Source organism: Ailuropoda melanoleuca, chromosome 2, assembly GCF_002007445.2.
Source record: "Ailuropoda melanoleuca isolate Jingjing chromosome 2, ASM200744v2, whole genome shotgun sequence".
NCBI classification, from domain to species: Eukaryota; Metazoa; Chordata; class Mammalia; order Carnivora; family Ursidae; genus Ailuropoda; species Ailuropoda melanoleuca.
Window position 1 is genome coordinate 165,088,811 of NC_048219.1, and position 16,516 is coordinate 165,105,326.

At 34.6% G+C, this 16,516-nt stretch overlaps 1 protein-coding gene across 3 annotated transcripts in view; it reads left to right on the forward strand.

Annotated features, from left to right (window-relative positions):
* SGO2 (shugoshin 2) overlaps positions 1 to 16,516 on the forward strand; it is a 62,718-nt gene that overhangs the window by 37,299 nt on the left and 8,903 nt on the right. For all 3 annotated transcript variants that reach the window (XM_034654923.1, XM_011220510.3, XM_034654924.1), the window contains 3 exons: positions 4,087 to 4,229; positions 5,313 to 8,492; positions 10,716 to 10,866. In XM_034654923.1, the coding sequence (XP_034510814.1) occupies positions 4,087 to 4,229; positions 5,313 to 8,492; positions 10,716 to 10,866 (3,474 nt within the window). The remainder of the gene's footprint in view (positions 1 to 4,086; positions 4,230 to 5,312; positions 8,493 to 10,715; positions 10,867 to 16,516) is intronic.

Below are 16,516 nucleotides of genomic sequence, written 5' to 3' on the forward strand. Positions count from 1 at the left end.
TCATCATTTATTTAGATATTACATATTTTCTCTCAGTTTTATAGTTTCTTGAATAGTTATTGCACATCTTAGATTTTTCCTACTTATTAGGTATTTAGTGGTATTCTGAATGTTACTGTTTTTAAATTTCATTTTCTTCTTGTTGCTAGTATATAGAAATACAATTTGAGTACTGACCTTGTTTCCAGTGACCTTGCTATTAATTTTAATAGTTTATCTGTAGTTTTTTTTCCATTTTCTATGAATATAATTTTATTATTTACAAATAGGGACAGTTTCTCCTTCTCCCCTTCAGTTCGTAGGCCTTTAATTTTTTCTTGTTACAGTGACTGCTTTTTGTCAGTAATTAATAAAAGTACTAATGATGAACATTCTTATGTTCCCATTATTTAATATGTTTGCTTTTGGGGTTTTATAGATTCTCTTTAATAAATAAAGAAGTTCCTTTGTACTCCTGGTTTTCATGAATGGCTTTTTAATTTTATCAAATGCTTTTTATGTCACTATCAAGAATATACTACTTTTCTCTTTTTTTCTATTAATTATTTTAAATATTTTTTTCTATTAATGTAATAAATTTTAAGGATTGATATTTGAATATTAAATCACCTTCTGCAATGAACTGCTCCTGATGATACATCCCTTTGATATATCACTAAATTTTACTTGCTAATTTTTTAAAGGATTTTTCCTTGTATGTTAGTAATAAAGATGTTTTAGGGGCGCCTGGGTGGCTCAGTTGTTAAGCGTCTGCCTTCGGCCCAGGGCGTGATCCCAGGGTCCTGGGATCGAGCCCCGCATCAGGCTCCCTGTTCCTCTGGGATACTGCTTCTTTCTCTCCCATTCCCCCTGCTTGTGTTCCCTCTCTCACTAGCTGTGTCTCTCTCTGTCAAATAAATAAATAAAATCTTTAAAAAAAAGATGTTTTATATTTCATTATTGTAATAATTTGTCAAGTTCTGGTGTTTATATTATGCTGGTCATGGTAACTGAATTGATAAGTACATTTCTTTTTTGTTTTCTTTAAGTATTTGTGTAAATATTTTTTTCCTTTAAAGCTTTGGGAGAAGTTATCTGGGCCTGTAGTTTTCTTGTGGAAAGGTTTTTGATAACATCCCATTTTAATAGATACAGGAATATTCAGATTTTCTATTTTTTCTTATGTCAGGTTTGTTAATTTTTCATAAAGTTTGTCCATTTCGTCTAAAATATCAAGTTATTGGCATATAGTTGTTCATAACAGCTCTAGTTACCTGTTTAATGTTTGTAGGGTATGTAGTGATGTTCTCTTTTTCTTTCTTAATATTGGCTATTGGTGTTTCATAAATTTTTTTCTTGATTAGTTTTGCTCTAGGGATTTATCAGATTTATTTATCTTCACTAAATGAATCATCTTTTGGGCTATGAGGATCTTTTTAGTATATTTGTTTTCTGTTGGATTTAGTCTGCTTCTTATTTCTTCTTCCTGTTTTGCTTTTTCTTTCTTTTCAATTAAAACTTTTTTTATTACTGTTATTATTTGTTTCTTGAGCTAGTTTGGATTATTAATTTTTAGGCATTCTTTTTTAAAAATATGTATTTAAGGCTTATTTTTGTGTAAGTACTGCTTTAGCTGCACCACACAATTTTTGATAATGCCATATCCTTATTATCATGAGTTTCAAAATATTTTCTACTTTCTGTTCTGATAAATTATTTGACCCATGGATCACTAACAAGCATATTAAATTTCTAATCAGCTGGGTATTTTTTTTTTTAATTACTTTTCATTGTTGATTTCTGCCTGATTTCCATTGTAGTTAAAAAACATAGATCAAATGACTTTAGTCTTTTGAAATATATTAACACTTGCGTTAGGACACAACTTGGTCTAGTTTGGTAAATATTTTGGATGCACATAAAAAGAATGTATTTTGTGGTTGTTGGATGCAGTACTTTATGTTTGTCGGTTGTGTCAAGTTTATTGATTATATTGTTCAGAATTTCCATATCCTTCTTGCTTCTCTTGTCTATTTATTCTATCAGTTACTGAGAGAAATGCATTAAAGTCTTCCACTATGATTATGGATTCCTCTATTTCTCCTTTCAGTTTTGTCAATTTTTGCTTTATGTATTTTAAAGTTGTTAGTAGATGCATATAAGTTTAGGATTGATTTGTTTTCCTGAAGACTTGTTTTATCAGTATGAATTATTTCTAGAAATGATTCTTGCTTTAAAGTCTATTTGTCTGATATAATATTTCCCTGGTTTATCTTTTTCTATAACTTTACTTTCAAACTATTATATTTAAAATGCATATAAGTTCTTTTTTTAAAAAAAAGAATTCATTGTAACATTTCTTTTAATTAGAATATTTAGTATGTTTGTATTAAATATCGTTGACAATATAATTGGATTTATACCTGCAATCTAGTTATTTTCTGTTTGAGCAACTTGCTTTGTATACTTTTTTCCTCTAAAAACAATTTTCCATTATTTAATTTTTCTTATCTATTAACTTGTTTTCTTCTACTGTTCCTACTCTAGTGATAGCAACATTCATCCTTAGATTTTTTTTTAACACTTTAATACAATACATATATTTTAATCCCACAAATTACTACTGTCATTGTTTTGTGTAATTGAGATTCATTTAAATTACATACATGTTTAACTCTTCTATTTTTTCATATTGCTTCCTGCATTTTTTAAAAAAGATTTTATTTATTTGAAAGAGAAAAAGTGTGTGAGAGAGAGAGCATGAGAAGGGGGAGGGTCAGAGGGAGAAGCAGACTGCCGGCTGAGCAGGGAGCCTGATGTGGGGCTCTATCCTGGGACTCTGGGATCATGACTGAACTGAAGGCTGATGCTTGAGATATACTTCACCTGTCTGTTAATGTGGCTAATCTCATTTTGGTCCTTTTATCCTTAGCTGAGCTGGTTGGAATCTTCCTCACATATATGTAATCTATGTGTCAGCCAGAGATGGGGGGTGGGGAAGTTTACACACAAAATTTGGGGCTCCCCTCTCTACCTCTCCTGTTATTTCCCCCATCACATACGCTTTTGCATCTGTTTTAATTGTCCTTAATTCTTATCTTGAATCAATAAGAATATAGATTTCTAACTTTTTAAAAATGTGGCAGTGGCTGAAGTTATAAACTCACCTTTTTTAAGTGTTAACCCCCCCCCTTTATTATCTATGTGCTTTTTGTTTACTCTCCAGTTACTTCAGGTATTTTTAAAAAATATTTTACCCAGAATTTATCATCATTATGTTTGATAGGGCTGATTCGTCCATTACGAGAAGCAGAACCTCTCTCCTCTCTGTTTATTTTTGTTAACTTATTTCTTCAAGTGGCATAGAAATTTCCTCCCAATGGCTATTCTAATAGTTGACTTTAAATTTTTAACAAATATTTATCAATATTTATTGTTACCATTATCAGTAATTCTTATATATCTGTGATATGTTTGGCATTTAGGGCAAAATCTTTATCATTGAGGGATATTAACCTTCATTCTTTGAATTCAAGGTCAGTTTATCTAATTATTGCTGTGGGTTTCTATGTCCACCGCCCCCCCTCCCCAACCAAATAGATTTAACTACTCCAGGAACATGGCTTTAGTTTACATGGATGCCTTTTGGAAATATAGCAAACTTTAGTTCACACTTAACTTTATATGCAATTGTACTTGTTTGAAACTAGAAAAAGAGTTTTGGGTATTCCATAAAATTAATTGTAAGAAAGCTGTAAGTATTATATATGAGTATTTGTAAGTATGTATGAAGTTTATTCATTTCATTAGTCTTATTATCCTAATAGCCCAACCAGTGATTATATCAGTTATCTCTTTTTGAGGCCATTGGGTCTATGGGGTAAGAAGTATTCCTGTTTTAGTCCAGGTTCTATACTATTAGAAACTATCTCTTTCCTACGTATAATTGTCTTCATTGAACATAAGATACCATAAGAACAAAAAGATACCAGAGTGGGTTTGCAGTTGGATCTTAAACAAATGGAATATAAAAAGAACTATCCATGTAATTTTGTAAGTAATTTTTGTAAAATACTAAATTTCTCATTCATTTCCACTTGCCTTTAGGGTTCCATTAACTTCAAATGATGATGATGATGATGATGATGATGATGATAAAGATAAAGAGAAAATGCAATATGATGACAGTGTTATATCAAAGATATCACCTGATATTCCCTCTTCCGTATCAACAAGACAAGCTTTATCAAGTCAGTATAACTTGGGATTGTTATTTCTTAAGGAAAATAATCATGATATGTGTGGCTTACATGATTCAGATATATTTTTTCTATTGTTGATATGCTTCCCAAAGGTGAAATTTTTAAAATTAATTTTGAGTATCAGTATTAAAAAGTTATATTCATCAGACTTTTTCTTGAGGCCCATGGTATATAAACAGTTAATAAGTTAGATCTCTTATATTATAAATTTGCTAACTTCCACCATTTAAAACTGCTGGTAAAAAATTTAATTTTTAAGTAAACATGCTGACAGTTGTCTTATCCACAGTGGGCTAATGCTGTTGTTTTGTGAGCAGTATTTAGAAATGAGTCAGCCTAAAGAGCTTTCCTTGGTATCTTACTAGCTTACAAATTGAAAGATACCATATATTTATTTAGTTTCATCTTCTCCTTTTCATAGACAAAAAAACTGAGGGTCTAAATAGATTTTGTGACTTTTTCAAGATCATAACCAAAACAAAAACTTGAGCCTGGATAATGGTTGAGCCAGAGAAAATGATGACACTTATGTTTTATTTACATGGTTATTTCTAAAATAATAATCCTTCAGGGGAGTCTGGCTGATGTATTTATCATAGATTTGCAGATTGGATTATGTAACCATAGGTATATTTCATTTAGAGCTTAGAATTATTTTTCCTTTATAAAAATTTATGTGTGTATATATAATTTATATAAACTTTAGCTGCCTGCTGATAGCCTTTTGATAGTAATCCTTATCAGAGTCATCACTGTTATTTGGGTTCATTTGCTGGCCTCCTCCCACTTTAGAAATATATGTTAATGGCTTTACTGTCAGCTATACTCTCCTGTTGGGGCAAGGCAGAGTGAATTCTTAGTATATATTTTCCATAGATACAAATGTAAAATGTGACTTATGAATACTCTGATCATTTCTACTTTATTTTTATCAGCATAAATTCTAAGTATCTGAACAGAACACATTGTCAGAATCCTTTCTGTGAAACAGCTTTTTAATCTAATTTGTTTTAAAATAACAGATTCCTTGTCATTACTTATTTCCAAATTTTCTTTCCCTTTATTTTACAGAAAGTCATTTATACTCAGACCAAAATTTCATGAGTTCTCCGATGAGTGAGATGAAAAATGCCCAGTCAATCAGCCACAGAAAGGAGAAACCATCTCTCAGTAATGTAACGGAAAGGAAAAAACATGTGTCTTCTCAGGAATCAAATAATCCTTCTGTTGACAGTTCTCATGGGACAGACTTGGATCAACAACACATTTTAAGTCCAGAATTAAATTGGAATAATGAAATAAATGATCATACTAATGAAAAGAATATTAAAATGCAAGGAAGCATACAATGCCTTCCTGACTCATCTGAGTCTACAAGTGAGCCTACTGCAGAGTACATGAATCCAATTCAGGGTAGTGATGACTTTCAGTTGCAGAAAACTGTGTATGATGCTGACATGGATTTAACTGCTAGTGAAGTAAGCAAAATTGTTACAGTTTCAACAGGGACTAAAAATAAAAGTGATAAAAAATCAAATGATTGTGGAATAAAAACTTTCAGAAAAGTGAAAGATTCAAGCTCTGAAAAGAGAGGAAGATCAAAGAGACAATTTAAAAATAGTTCAGATATCAATATTGAGGAAAAGATTGAAAATGGACCAGAGAAAAGATCAGTTGTCTTGAATAGCAAAGGGGATTCAGAAGATCCAAATTTTATTTTCAATACTGAGCAGCTGACTCAGTTGAACATACTGAAGAAAGAAACCCTTCATAATGGTTCTGATCAAGATGACAGACAAAATACACAATGTAATAAAAGAAAGAAAAGAATACATGTAACAAATGAGCAAGAGGAAGCATACTCCTTCTCCCAGAGTTCAGATAAATTTGATATAGGTCAGAGTTCTTTAGCTTATCATAAAAGTAAAGCTTCTAGACAGACTTTTGTGATTCCTAAGTTAGAAAAAGGTAACTTATTCTCAAACCAAAAGAATAAAGAAACCACTTCTGAAAACCTAGAAGTCACAAGTGCATTTCAAACAGCTGATCTTTCCACCAAAGATAATGAAAGTTTATGTGAGTATGAGCCCCAAAATATGTTGGATTTGAAAAAGCATGTCACTGATATGCAGCCTGCTCAGCAAAATGAATCAAAAATAAATGAGAAGCTTAGGCAGAAAGTAAATCGGAAGACAGAAATAATTTCTGAAACAAACAAAGTATATGGGGATACTGCTAAAGATGTGCACAGCCCAGGAAAAGGTAACTTTTCCTTCCAAACCCAGGAGGATAAAGAAACCATCTCTGGAAACCTTACAGTTTCAGATGAGTTTCAGAAACCTGCTCTTTCCACCATTGGTAATGGAAACCTGTGTGATTGTGAGATCCAAAATGTGTTGGATTTGCAAAAGCAGATCACCGATGTGTATCCTGTTCAGCAAAATGAATCAAAAATTCCTAAGACTTTTAGGCAGAAAGTAAATCGGAAGACAGAAATAATTTCTGAGGTGAATCATTTAGATAAGAATGTGTATTTCCCAGAAAAGGGTAGTTCTTTCTTCCTAACCCAGAAGGATAAAGAAATCATACCTGAAAATATAAAAGGCCCAAGTGAGTTTCAAACACCTTCCCTTTCTACCAAAGATAGTGGAAGCCTACATGATTATGAGACTCAAAATGTTCTGGGAGTAGCAAAGCATATCCATGATATGCAACCTGCTTGTCAAAATGAATCAAAAATAGGTAAGAAGCTTAGGCAAAAAGTATGTCGGAAGACAGAAATAATTTCTAAAATCAACCAAGTATATGAGAATGATGACAAAGGCATATATGACCCAGAAAAAAATAACTTACTTTCTCTAACCCAAAAGGAGAAAGAAATCATCCCTGAAAACCTAGAAGACTCAAATGAGTTTCAGATGGCTGATCCTTCTACCAGAGGTGTTAGGAACTTATGTCATTATGAGACTCAAAACATTTTGGGGGTGAAAAAACATGTTACTGATATGCCACCTACAAAGCAAAATGAATCAAAAATAAATAAGAGGCTCAGGCAGAAAGTAAGTCGTAAGACAGAAATAATTGTGGAAATGAACCGAGTAAATGAGCTTAAAAAAAAAGGTGTATATGACCCAGAAGAAGGTAACTTCTTTTCCCTAACCCAAACAGGTAAAGAAGCCATTTCTGAAAACTTAGAAGTCACAAGTGAATTACAAACAGCTTATCTTTTCACCCACAATAATGGAAATTTATATGATTGTGAGACACAGAATGTGGTGGATTTGAAAAAGCATGTGACTGAAACGCAACCTGCTCAGCAAAATGAGCCAAAAATAAATAAGAAACTTAGGCAGAAAGTAAATCGGAAGACAGAAATAATTTCTGAAAAGTACCAAATATATGGGGATAATGACAAAGATGTGCATGATAAAGAAATCTGTAAAAAAGATCTTGCTTTTCAAGTAAATAAATCTAAACAAAGCCTTGAATGCCAAGATCTCATCAGTGGATACTCTATGGAAATCAATAGTAATGAAAAGGAAAATTGTGATCAAATTTCAAATCCTTACAAACTAGTTAAAAAGCCTGGGAAAGAATCATCAGGCAAGGCAAAGATTTTCGCAAAAGGTAAAAACAAATCTATTTCACAGTTACCAGATTCTTTACAGACGTCTGTCTTCCTAGAATCAGATTTAAAATATATTACTAATGAAGCAGATTCTGATCCTGGTAAGCACGTGGACCTCCAGGAGAATCTAAAGGAAAGCTCTACAACTCTGAATGAAAAAAGAGATATCCCTTTTGTGGAAGTGGTAAAAGAAGGAGAGTGTCAGGGCAGAAAAGTAAACAAAACAGCATCTAAATCAAAGAAAAGGAAGACCATCTATCCTTCTTCAGATAGCCAGAAGGTAATGCAGGTAGTATCTGACACTGACCAGGGAATATCAGTTAAATCTGGACAAACTGATGAGGAAAAAAATTCAGCAAATGAGAGAGCTGTCAAAATGAAGGCAGACTTTTACAAAGAGGCATTTAAATCTTTATCTCAGGTATATTCACCTAACGTACAAGATTCTTCCTTTAAGAGCATGCATGAGGATTTAGTACCTCTGAGTACTTCTCCTAGTAAAAATCTGATGATAAAAGAAAATTTTGCCCTGGAGAGCTCACCAATCTTTCAAGTAAGTGATGATGAACATGAGAAGATGAAAGGGATGAATTTCAACCAGAGAACACAAAAATCAGGAATAGGTAGGTCAATAGCTGAAGTGACCAAGTAAGAGTATTGTCTTTTTTCACTTAACCAGTGAAGTATTTTCTGTTATAACTGATATTTTTATGGCGTTAAGAACAGTATTTAACTGTTTCGCCTGATCTATAGAAACAATATAAAGGAATTTAAAGTTTAGTATTTTAGGAAGATAACCAAGTAGTGTCTTGGATATTTATAACCTAAAAAACAGATTTAGCCTTTACCACAAAGTTGTCTGACTTGGTGTTTTAGAGGATTAAAAAATAAGTAATACCAAATCCCTTTCCTCAGAATATATATATCTAAAAATAACGAAGGTAAATGTGGTAAATGCTCTCATAAAAGCACACCTGTGCTAACAGATATATGGGAAGTGATTTGGACAAGAGGAGCCTGCAAAGACATCATGAAATAGGTAGCATTTTAGGCCCTATAGGATAGGTAAGATTTTCATCTTTAGTGTTTACTTTTTATTTTCCCCCAGTTATTAAAATAATACTCATTCCAGAAAATTGAAAGTAGAGAATCAGAAAATAGTAGGAAAAACAATCACCCAGAAGAACTGCAGTCAACATTTTGGCATACAGAATTGAATCTATGGAATTTAAAAATATATACCTGAAGTCATGCTATATATACTATTAGTTATCCCATTTTTCCCCTTTACACATTAGATCCTAAGGATGTTCCTTCTTTATGAGAAATTTTGTGACATTGGACTTTCCCATATCAATCAAAATTTTCTACTGGGAAACTAACATTTGGATATATATGTATGTAGAATACTAGAAATTTTTTCCTATTTTATTGAGAAATAATTGATATTACTGTATAACTTTAAGGCATACAGCATGATGGTTGGATTTACATGTATTGTGAAATGGTTGCCACAGTAGGTTCAGCTAACATCCATCATGTCAAATGGATACAGTAAACAGAAAAGAGAGAAGAAAAAAAGAAAAGTTTTCTCCTTGTGATAAGAACTCTTAGGGTTTGTTCTCTTAACTTTCTTTTTCTTTTCTTTTCTTTTTTTTTTTAGAGAGGGAGGGGTGGGGTTGAGAAGCAGAGGGAGAGGGAGAGAGAGAAATCTAAGCAGGCTCCACGCCCAGTGTGGAGCCCACTGTGGGGCTTGATTTCACAATCCTGAGATCACAACCTGAGCCGAAATCAAGAGACACGCTCATCCAACTGAGCCACCCAGTCGCCCCCTCTTAACCCTCTTGTATACCACACAGCAGTGTTAGCTATAGTCATGAGGTTGTACATTGTATTCCTAGTACGTATTTATCTTATACCTGGAAGTTCGTACCTTTTGATTACCTTCCTTTTCTCCCCCCTCTCTCCACCCTCTGCCGCCTCTGGTAACCACAAGTCTGATCTCTTTTTCTGGGTTTGGGTTTTTGGTTTTTGGTTTTAATTTTTCTTTTTTTAAATTTCTGCTGTAAGTGAGATCCTACAGTATTTGTTTTTCTGTGTATGACTTATTTCACTTAGCATAATGCCTTCAAGCTCCATATGTGTTATCTCAAATGGTAGGATTTCCTCATTTTTTTATAGCTGAGTAATATGCATATAATATTAACATACATGCACACACACCCCACAACTTTATCCATTCATCCATCAGTGGACACTTAGGTTGTTTCTGTGTCTTGGCTGCTGTACATAATGCTGCTATGAACATGGGGGTACAGATATCTTTTCAAGTTAGAGAACACTAGGATTTTGATTGATAAGGCAATTCTGGGTAAAAGGAATACTAAAACAAAAGAAATGCAAAAATCTAGTTATAGGCCATGATAGAGGACTGATGAGCCATCTTGCATCTCTTTATTCCTCATGGTACCTTTCACAGAGTAAGCAGTTGATACAAATGTTGAATGAATGTGTGATAATTTGTGTGATTCTGTGAATAGGGTTGACCTGTGAAGAATTTTTATCAGCCTGTATGTGACTTCAGAATAAAAATGTTATGGTCTACTTTGGTAGTTTGTTTCAAATTTTAAGTCTCTTTTCCTCTCGTTGCTGGGAAAAAATCGATTCATAAATAATTTTGGTGCTATTATTGTAATATTTAAAATTATAACTTGATTATTGCTAAGTTTAAAAATTTGCTGCCAGTAATTTACAAACCACTAAATATCCCATATCTATTTCTATATGAGGATGTCCCATTTCTCTTTATATATGTTTATAAGTATTTGTGAAAATCATTTTTGCAGGTGGTAGAACATTACAGGATTTGACAAATACCAGTTTTGTTTCAAATAATGCTGCTAAAGCGGAAAATAAGTCAGAAAATCCATCTTTAGAGCTACCAAGCCGAAGAAGAAGGTGTACTCCTCTCTATTTAAAGGAGCCAAATCTCAAAAGGTAAGTATTTCAGTGATACTAAAGTGATTTCAGTGTGATTTTATAAACTATATGCTTTAAAAGAAATTCCTGCCTGAATTAGTATTTGAATACTTCTGAATATCAATATATTTTTGACATATAATAATCACAGTATGATCTGGGTGAGATTTGAAGAAATGTCTTTTTATTCTTCGAACAGACTTTGTAAAAAGACTTTGTTGCCTATGATTTGCAAACCACTATTTCCATGTCTGTTATCTCCATTTGTGTTCTACCTTGTTCCCTAGAAGAATTCAAGGTGGCTTATTTGTTCTTTAGCCTTAAAGAGTAATTAATAGTCTTTTTCTTTCTTTTTTTAAATTTCAAACATAGGGTGCCTGGGTGGCTGAGTCAATTAAGCATCCAACTCTTGATTTTGGTTCAGGTTATGATCTCAGGGTCATGAGCTCAAACCCAGAGTTGGGCTGCATGCTAAGGGGGGAGTCTGGTTGAGATTCTCTCTCCCCCTCTCTGCCCTGCCCACTTCTATGCATGCACATGCTCTCTCTCTATCCCTCTCTCCATCTCTCTCTCTCTCTCTCTAAAATAAATAGGGGCTCCTGGGTGGGTCAGTTGGTTAAGCATCTACCTTCAGCTCAGGTGATGATCCCAGGTCCTGGGATCCCTGCTCAGTGGGAGCCTGCTTCTCCCTCTGCCCACCCTGCTCTGTCTCTCTGTCAAATAAATAAATAAATAAATCTTTTAAAAAATATATAAAACATACCTCAACAAAGGGAAAATAGTACTCCCCCTACTTATCCACCCTCCCTCAGTTTCAGTTGTTATCAGGATTTTGCCTTATCTATCTATACTTTTTTGTTGTAGTATTTTTAAAGCAAATCCCCAATATTGGGTCATTTAATTCCAAAAACACTTCTGTGTATATCTCTTTAAAAAAAGGAACTTCTTAACAAAACTAGATAACAGTGATCACAGCAATTATCTATATGAATTAGCAATAGTTTCTTACTGTCATCTAACAGCCAATCCCTATTCAAATTCCCTTAATTATCTCAAAGAATGTCCAAATGCCTTTTACATGTGTTTTATGGAAAATCTTACTTTTTTAAAAGGATAAATGAAGTAGTCTGTTTTGCAGAACCCGATCATATTTGGGATCGTATTTTCAAAAAGAGAGAAAACTACCCTTAAATTTTCTCATCCTTTGCATTGTTTGCATTGTTTCAGTATTTGCTTCTTTTATAAAATGAAAGGCGTTGATGGTTCTGACTGGTATTTTGAAGCAATAACAGGTATAGTGGGAAAGCTGAAGGGTACAGTACAGCCATTTTGCAAGACAGCTTGGTGGTTTCTTAGAAAACTTAACGTATACTCTTACTGTGTGATCTAGCAGTCACACTCCTTGGTATTTACCCAAAGGGGTTGAAAACTTATGTCCACACAAAAATCTGCACATGGATATTTATGGCAGCTTTATACATTGCCAAACTAGGAAGTAACCAAGATGTCCTTCAGTAGGTGAATGGAGAAACAAACTATGGTATATCTAGACTGTGGAGTATTACTCAATGCTAAAAAGAAATGAGGTATCAAGCCATGAAAAGACAAGGAAGAGCCATAAATGCATTTTACGAAGTGAAAGAAGCCAATCTGAGAAGGCTACTTACTGTATAATTCAACTATATGACATTCTGGAAGAGACAAAGTTATGAAGCCAGTGAAAAGATCAGTGGTTGTCAGGGAGGAGGCAGGGGAGACGGATGAACACAGGATTTTGGGGGCAGTGAAAATACTCTGTATGATACTATAATGATAGATACCTGTCATTATACATTTGTCCAGACCCTTAGAATGTATAACACCAAGAGGGAACCTGAAGATAAACTATAGGCTTCAACTGATTATGATGTGTTAGTGTAGATTCATCCTTGATAAAGTATATACAATGCTTGTGAGTATGGTTGACAGTGGGGACGGCTATGCATAGGTAAGGGCAGAGGGCAAATGGGAATCTTTACCTTCCTCTCAATATTATTGTAAACCTTAAACTGCTCTAAAAAAATAAAGTCTTAAAAAAAAAAAACAACCAATAACCAACACATTATAGCAATGCAAGGGAGGGTGAAAGAGAAACAAAAGTGAAATAAAGGACCCAGTCAGGCTATAATTCACATACCATACATATCATCATTTAAAATGTACAATTCAGTGTGTTTTTAGTATATTTACAGATGTGCGTACCATCACCACAATCAATTTGAGAACATTTCTGCACCTCAAAAAGAAACCCCATGCCCTTTATCTATCATTCCCATACCCCCCACCCCACCCCTAGCCCTAGACAACCATTCACCTACTTCCTATATCAATAGATTTCCCTGTTCTAGATATTTCATATGAATGGATTCATGTAATATGTGGTCTTTGTGACTGGCTTCTTGAACTTAGCATAATGTTTCCGGGTTTATCTTGTGTCACAGTATGTATCAGTATTCATTTCTTTTTAGGACTGAGTAATATTCTATCCTATAGATAATACCACATTTTGTTTATCCACTTGTCTGTTGAGGGACGTTTGGTTGTTTCCATCTTTTGGTTATTATGAGTAATGCTGCTATAAATATTATTTGCAAGTCTTTGTGTCTACATATGTTTTCTTTTCTCTTGGGTATATGCCTACTTGTGGAATTCCTGGGTCATATGGTGACTCTGTTTAATCAATTGAGGAACTGCTGGACTATTTTCCAAAGCTGCTGCACCATTTTACATTACCACCAATGATGTATGAGGGTTCTGGCTTCTCCATTTCTTTGCCAACACACTTATCATTTGGCTTTTTGATGATTCTAACCATAGTAGTGTGTGTAAAGTAGTATCATAGTAAGGTTTTGATTTGTATTTCTCTGATGACTGATGATATTGAGCATCTTTTCATGTGCGTATTGGCCATTTGTGTATCTTTGTTAACGAAAAGTCTATTCAGGGACGCCTGGGTGGCTCAGTCAGTTGGGTGTCCCACTCTGTTTTTCCTCTAGAGCTGTAGTATCTACCACGTGGATTAGCTTTTTATATTGTTAAACATAATGAATACTCAACCATCTACACTGAACACGAATAAATTAGAGGGTGAAATTATTCACATTACAGAAAATTGTTGGGTTATATAAAAGGGCCACAACACCTTAATATCATTTTTGACCGAGGGAAAAATTAAAAATGCAATTATTCCAAGTACTGTAGATTGAGTATCAAGCACAATTTAAGATGAAGCGCATCCGAAGTTATAATCGTAGAAAAGTTATTTCCTTGCTCTTCTTTTTTCCTCCACTTGATTTCTTTTTATTTGGGTTTTTAAAAATTAAATATAATTAATTAACATAAAGTATATTATTAATTTCAGAGGTAGAGTTTAGTGATTCATCAGTCTTATATGCCCAGTGCTCATTACATCACTTGCCCTCCTTCATGTCCATCACCCAGTTACCCCATTCTCCCACCCCTCTCCCTTCCAGCAACCCTCAGTTTGTTTCCTGTGATTAAGAGTCTCCTATGGTTTGTCTCCCTCTCTGATTTCATCTTGTTTTATTTTTCCCTCCCTTCCCCTAAGATCCTAAATGTTTTGTTTCCTAAATTCCACATATGAGTGAGATCATATAATGATTCTCTTGATCTTAGCTCAGGTCATGATCTCAGGGTCGTAAATTCAAGTCCTGCATTGGCTTCATGCTGGCAGGGAACCTACTGAAAAAGAAAAAGAAAAAAAGGAAAGTCTGTTCACATCTTTTCCCCTTTTTTCAATAGGGTTATCTTTTTTTATTGAGTTGCAAGTTTAACTTTCTTATTTTAAACTAATTTTAGACTTATCAGAGTTATAAAAATAGCACAAAGTTTCCTTCCCTAGCTTTCCCTAACTTTAACACCTTATCCACAGTACAATGATCAAAATTAGAAAATTAGCATTGGTACAGTACTGTCAACTAAACTATAGCTGTCCATTAACATCGTTTGCTGTTTTAGAATCCTATCCAGGATCCTACCTTGTTTCTCCTTAGCCTCCTCCAGCCTATGACAGTTCCTCATTCCTTCCTTTTATGACGTTGACACTTTTGAAGACTATTGGTCAGTTACTTTGTAGAATGTCCCTCAGTTTGGTTTGTCTGATGTTTTCTCGTGATTACAATGCCAGTTAAGCGTTTTTGGCAAGAATTCTGCAGAAATGGTGTGCCCTTCTCATTGCATCGTTTGAAGGGGTTTATCATGTCAGTATGTCTCGGTAATGTTAACTTTGATCACTTGATGGAGGTGGTGTCTGCTGGGTTTTTTTCACTATAAATTACTGTCTTTTCCTTTATAGTTACTGAACACTGGGGGAGATGCTTTGCCTCTGTGCATCCTAGTTTTCCTCACACTTTCGCCCACTAATTTTAGCATCCATTGATGGACCTTGCCTGCAGCAGTTATATTTCTGCCTAATAATGGTTTTCTGTTTCCCTCTTTCCTTCTACATTTATTGGAATTCTGTAAGGAAGAGCTGTCCTTAATGAGAACATTTATGTATGTATGTATGTATGTATTTATAGCAGTATAGACTTATGGATACTTATTCTGTAAGTGAAAATGTAATACTACCAATAGTTATCGTATTGTTCAGATTATTCCAGCGTGGCTATTAGGGTTCCTTCAGGGTGGTCTCCTTCTGTGTTTTTTCAACAAGACCTCATCATATTTTGAGCACTTCCTTACTTTCTGGCACAAGATGTTCTAGGCTTATCTTAGTGTTTTTCCTGCCCTAACCCCCAAATCAGGTACTTTTGAGGAATTTTGTTTAGAAGTCAAGATCTGGGCACTAGGTATTTCTGCTATGTATATGATATTTTATTAGTTAGTTCTAGCTGCACAGCAGTGTTACCATAAAACTAGTAGCCTAAAACAGCATCCATTTCTTATCTCTCTGTTTCTGTGGGCCAGGAATCTGGACTAGAACACTGAATTAAGTGCTCTACTTAGTGTCTCACAAAGCTGTAATTGAGATGTGGTCCAAGATGGTTTTCATCTGGGGGCGCCTGGGTGGCACAGCGGTTGAGCGTCTGCCTTCGGCTCAGGGCGTGATCCCGGCGTTATGGGATCGCCCCACATCAGGCTCCTCCGCTGTGAGCCTGCTTCTTCCTCTCCCACTCCCCCTGCTTGTGTTCCCTCTCTCACTGGCTGTCTCTATCTCTGTCAGATAAAAATAAAATAAAATCTTTTTTAAAAAAAAAAAGATGGTTTTCATCTGGAGGCCCTCCTGTGGGAGAATCTGCTCTCAAGGTCATGCAGATTGTTGGCAAATTTATTTCCTTGTAGGTATAGGATTGAGGGCCCGAGTTTCTTGCTGTTGGGTAAAGGCTGTTCTCAACTCCTAGCGGCCACTCTCAGCTCCTTGACAAATGGGCCTCCCAAAATAGCTACTTATTTCAAAGCTAGCTGCAGAGTCTCTAGGGCAAATCCTTTAGCAGATAAGAGTATCAAAATGAAATGCAGTCTTAGAAGTTAGACATTCCAACATCTTTGCCATAGTCTATTGGTTAGGTGCAAGTCACAGTTCCTTAAAGAGGCAGTTACACAAGGGCATGAACATCATCATGAGTGTGGTGGGAGGGATCCTCCTTAGGGTCTGGCCACCACAGGG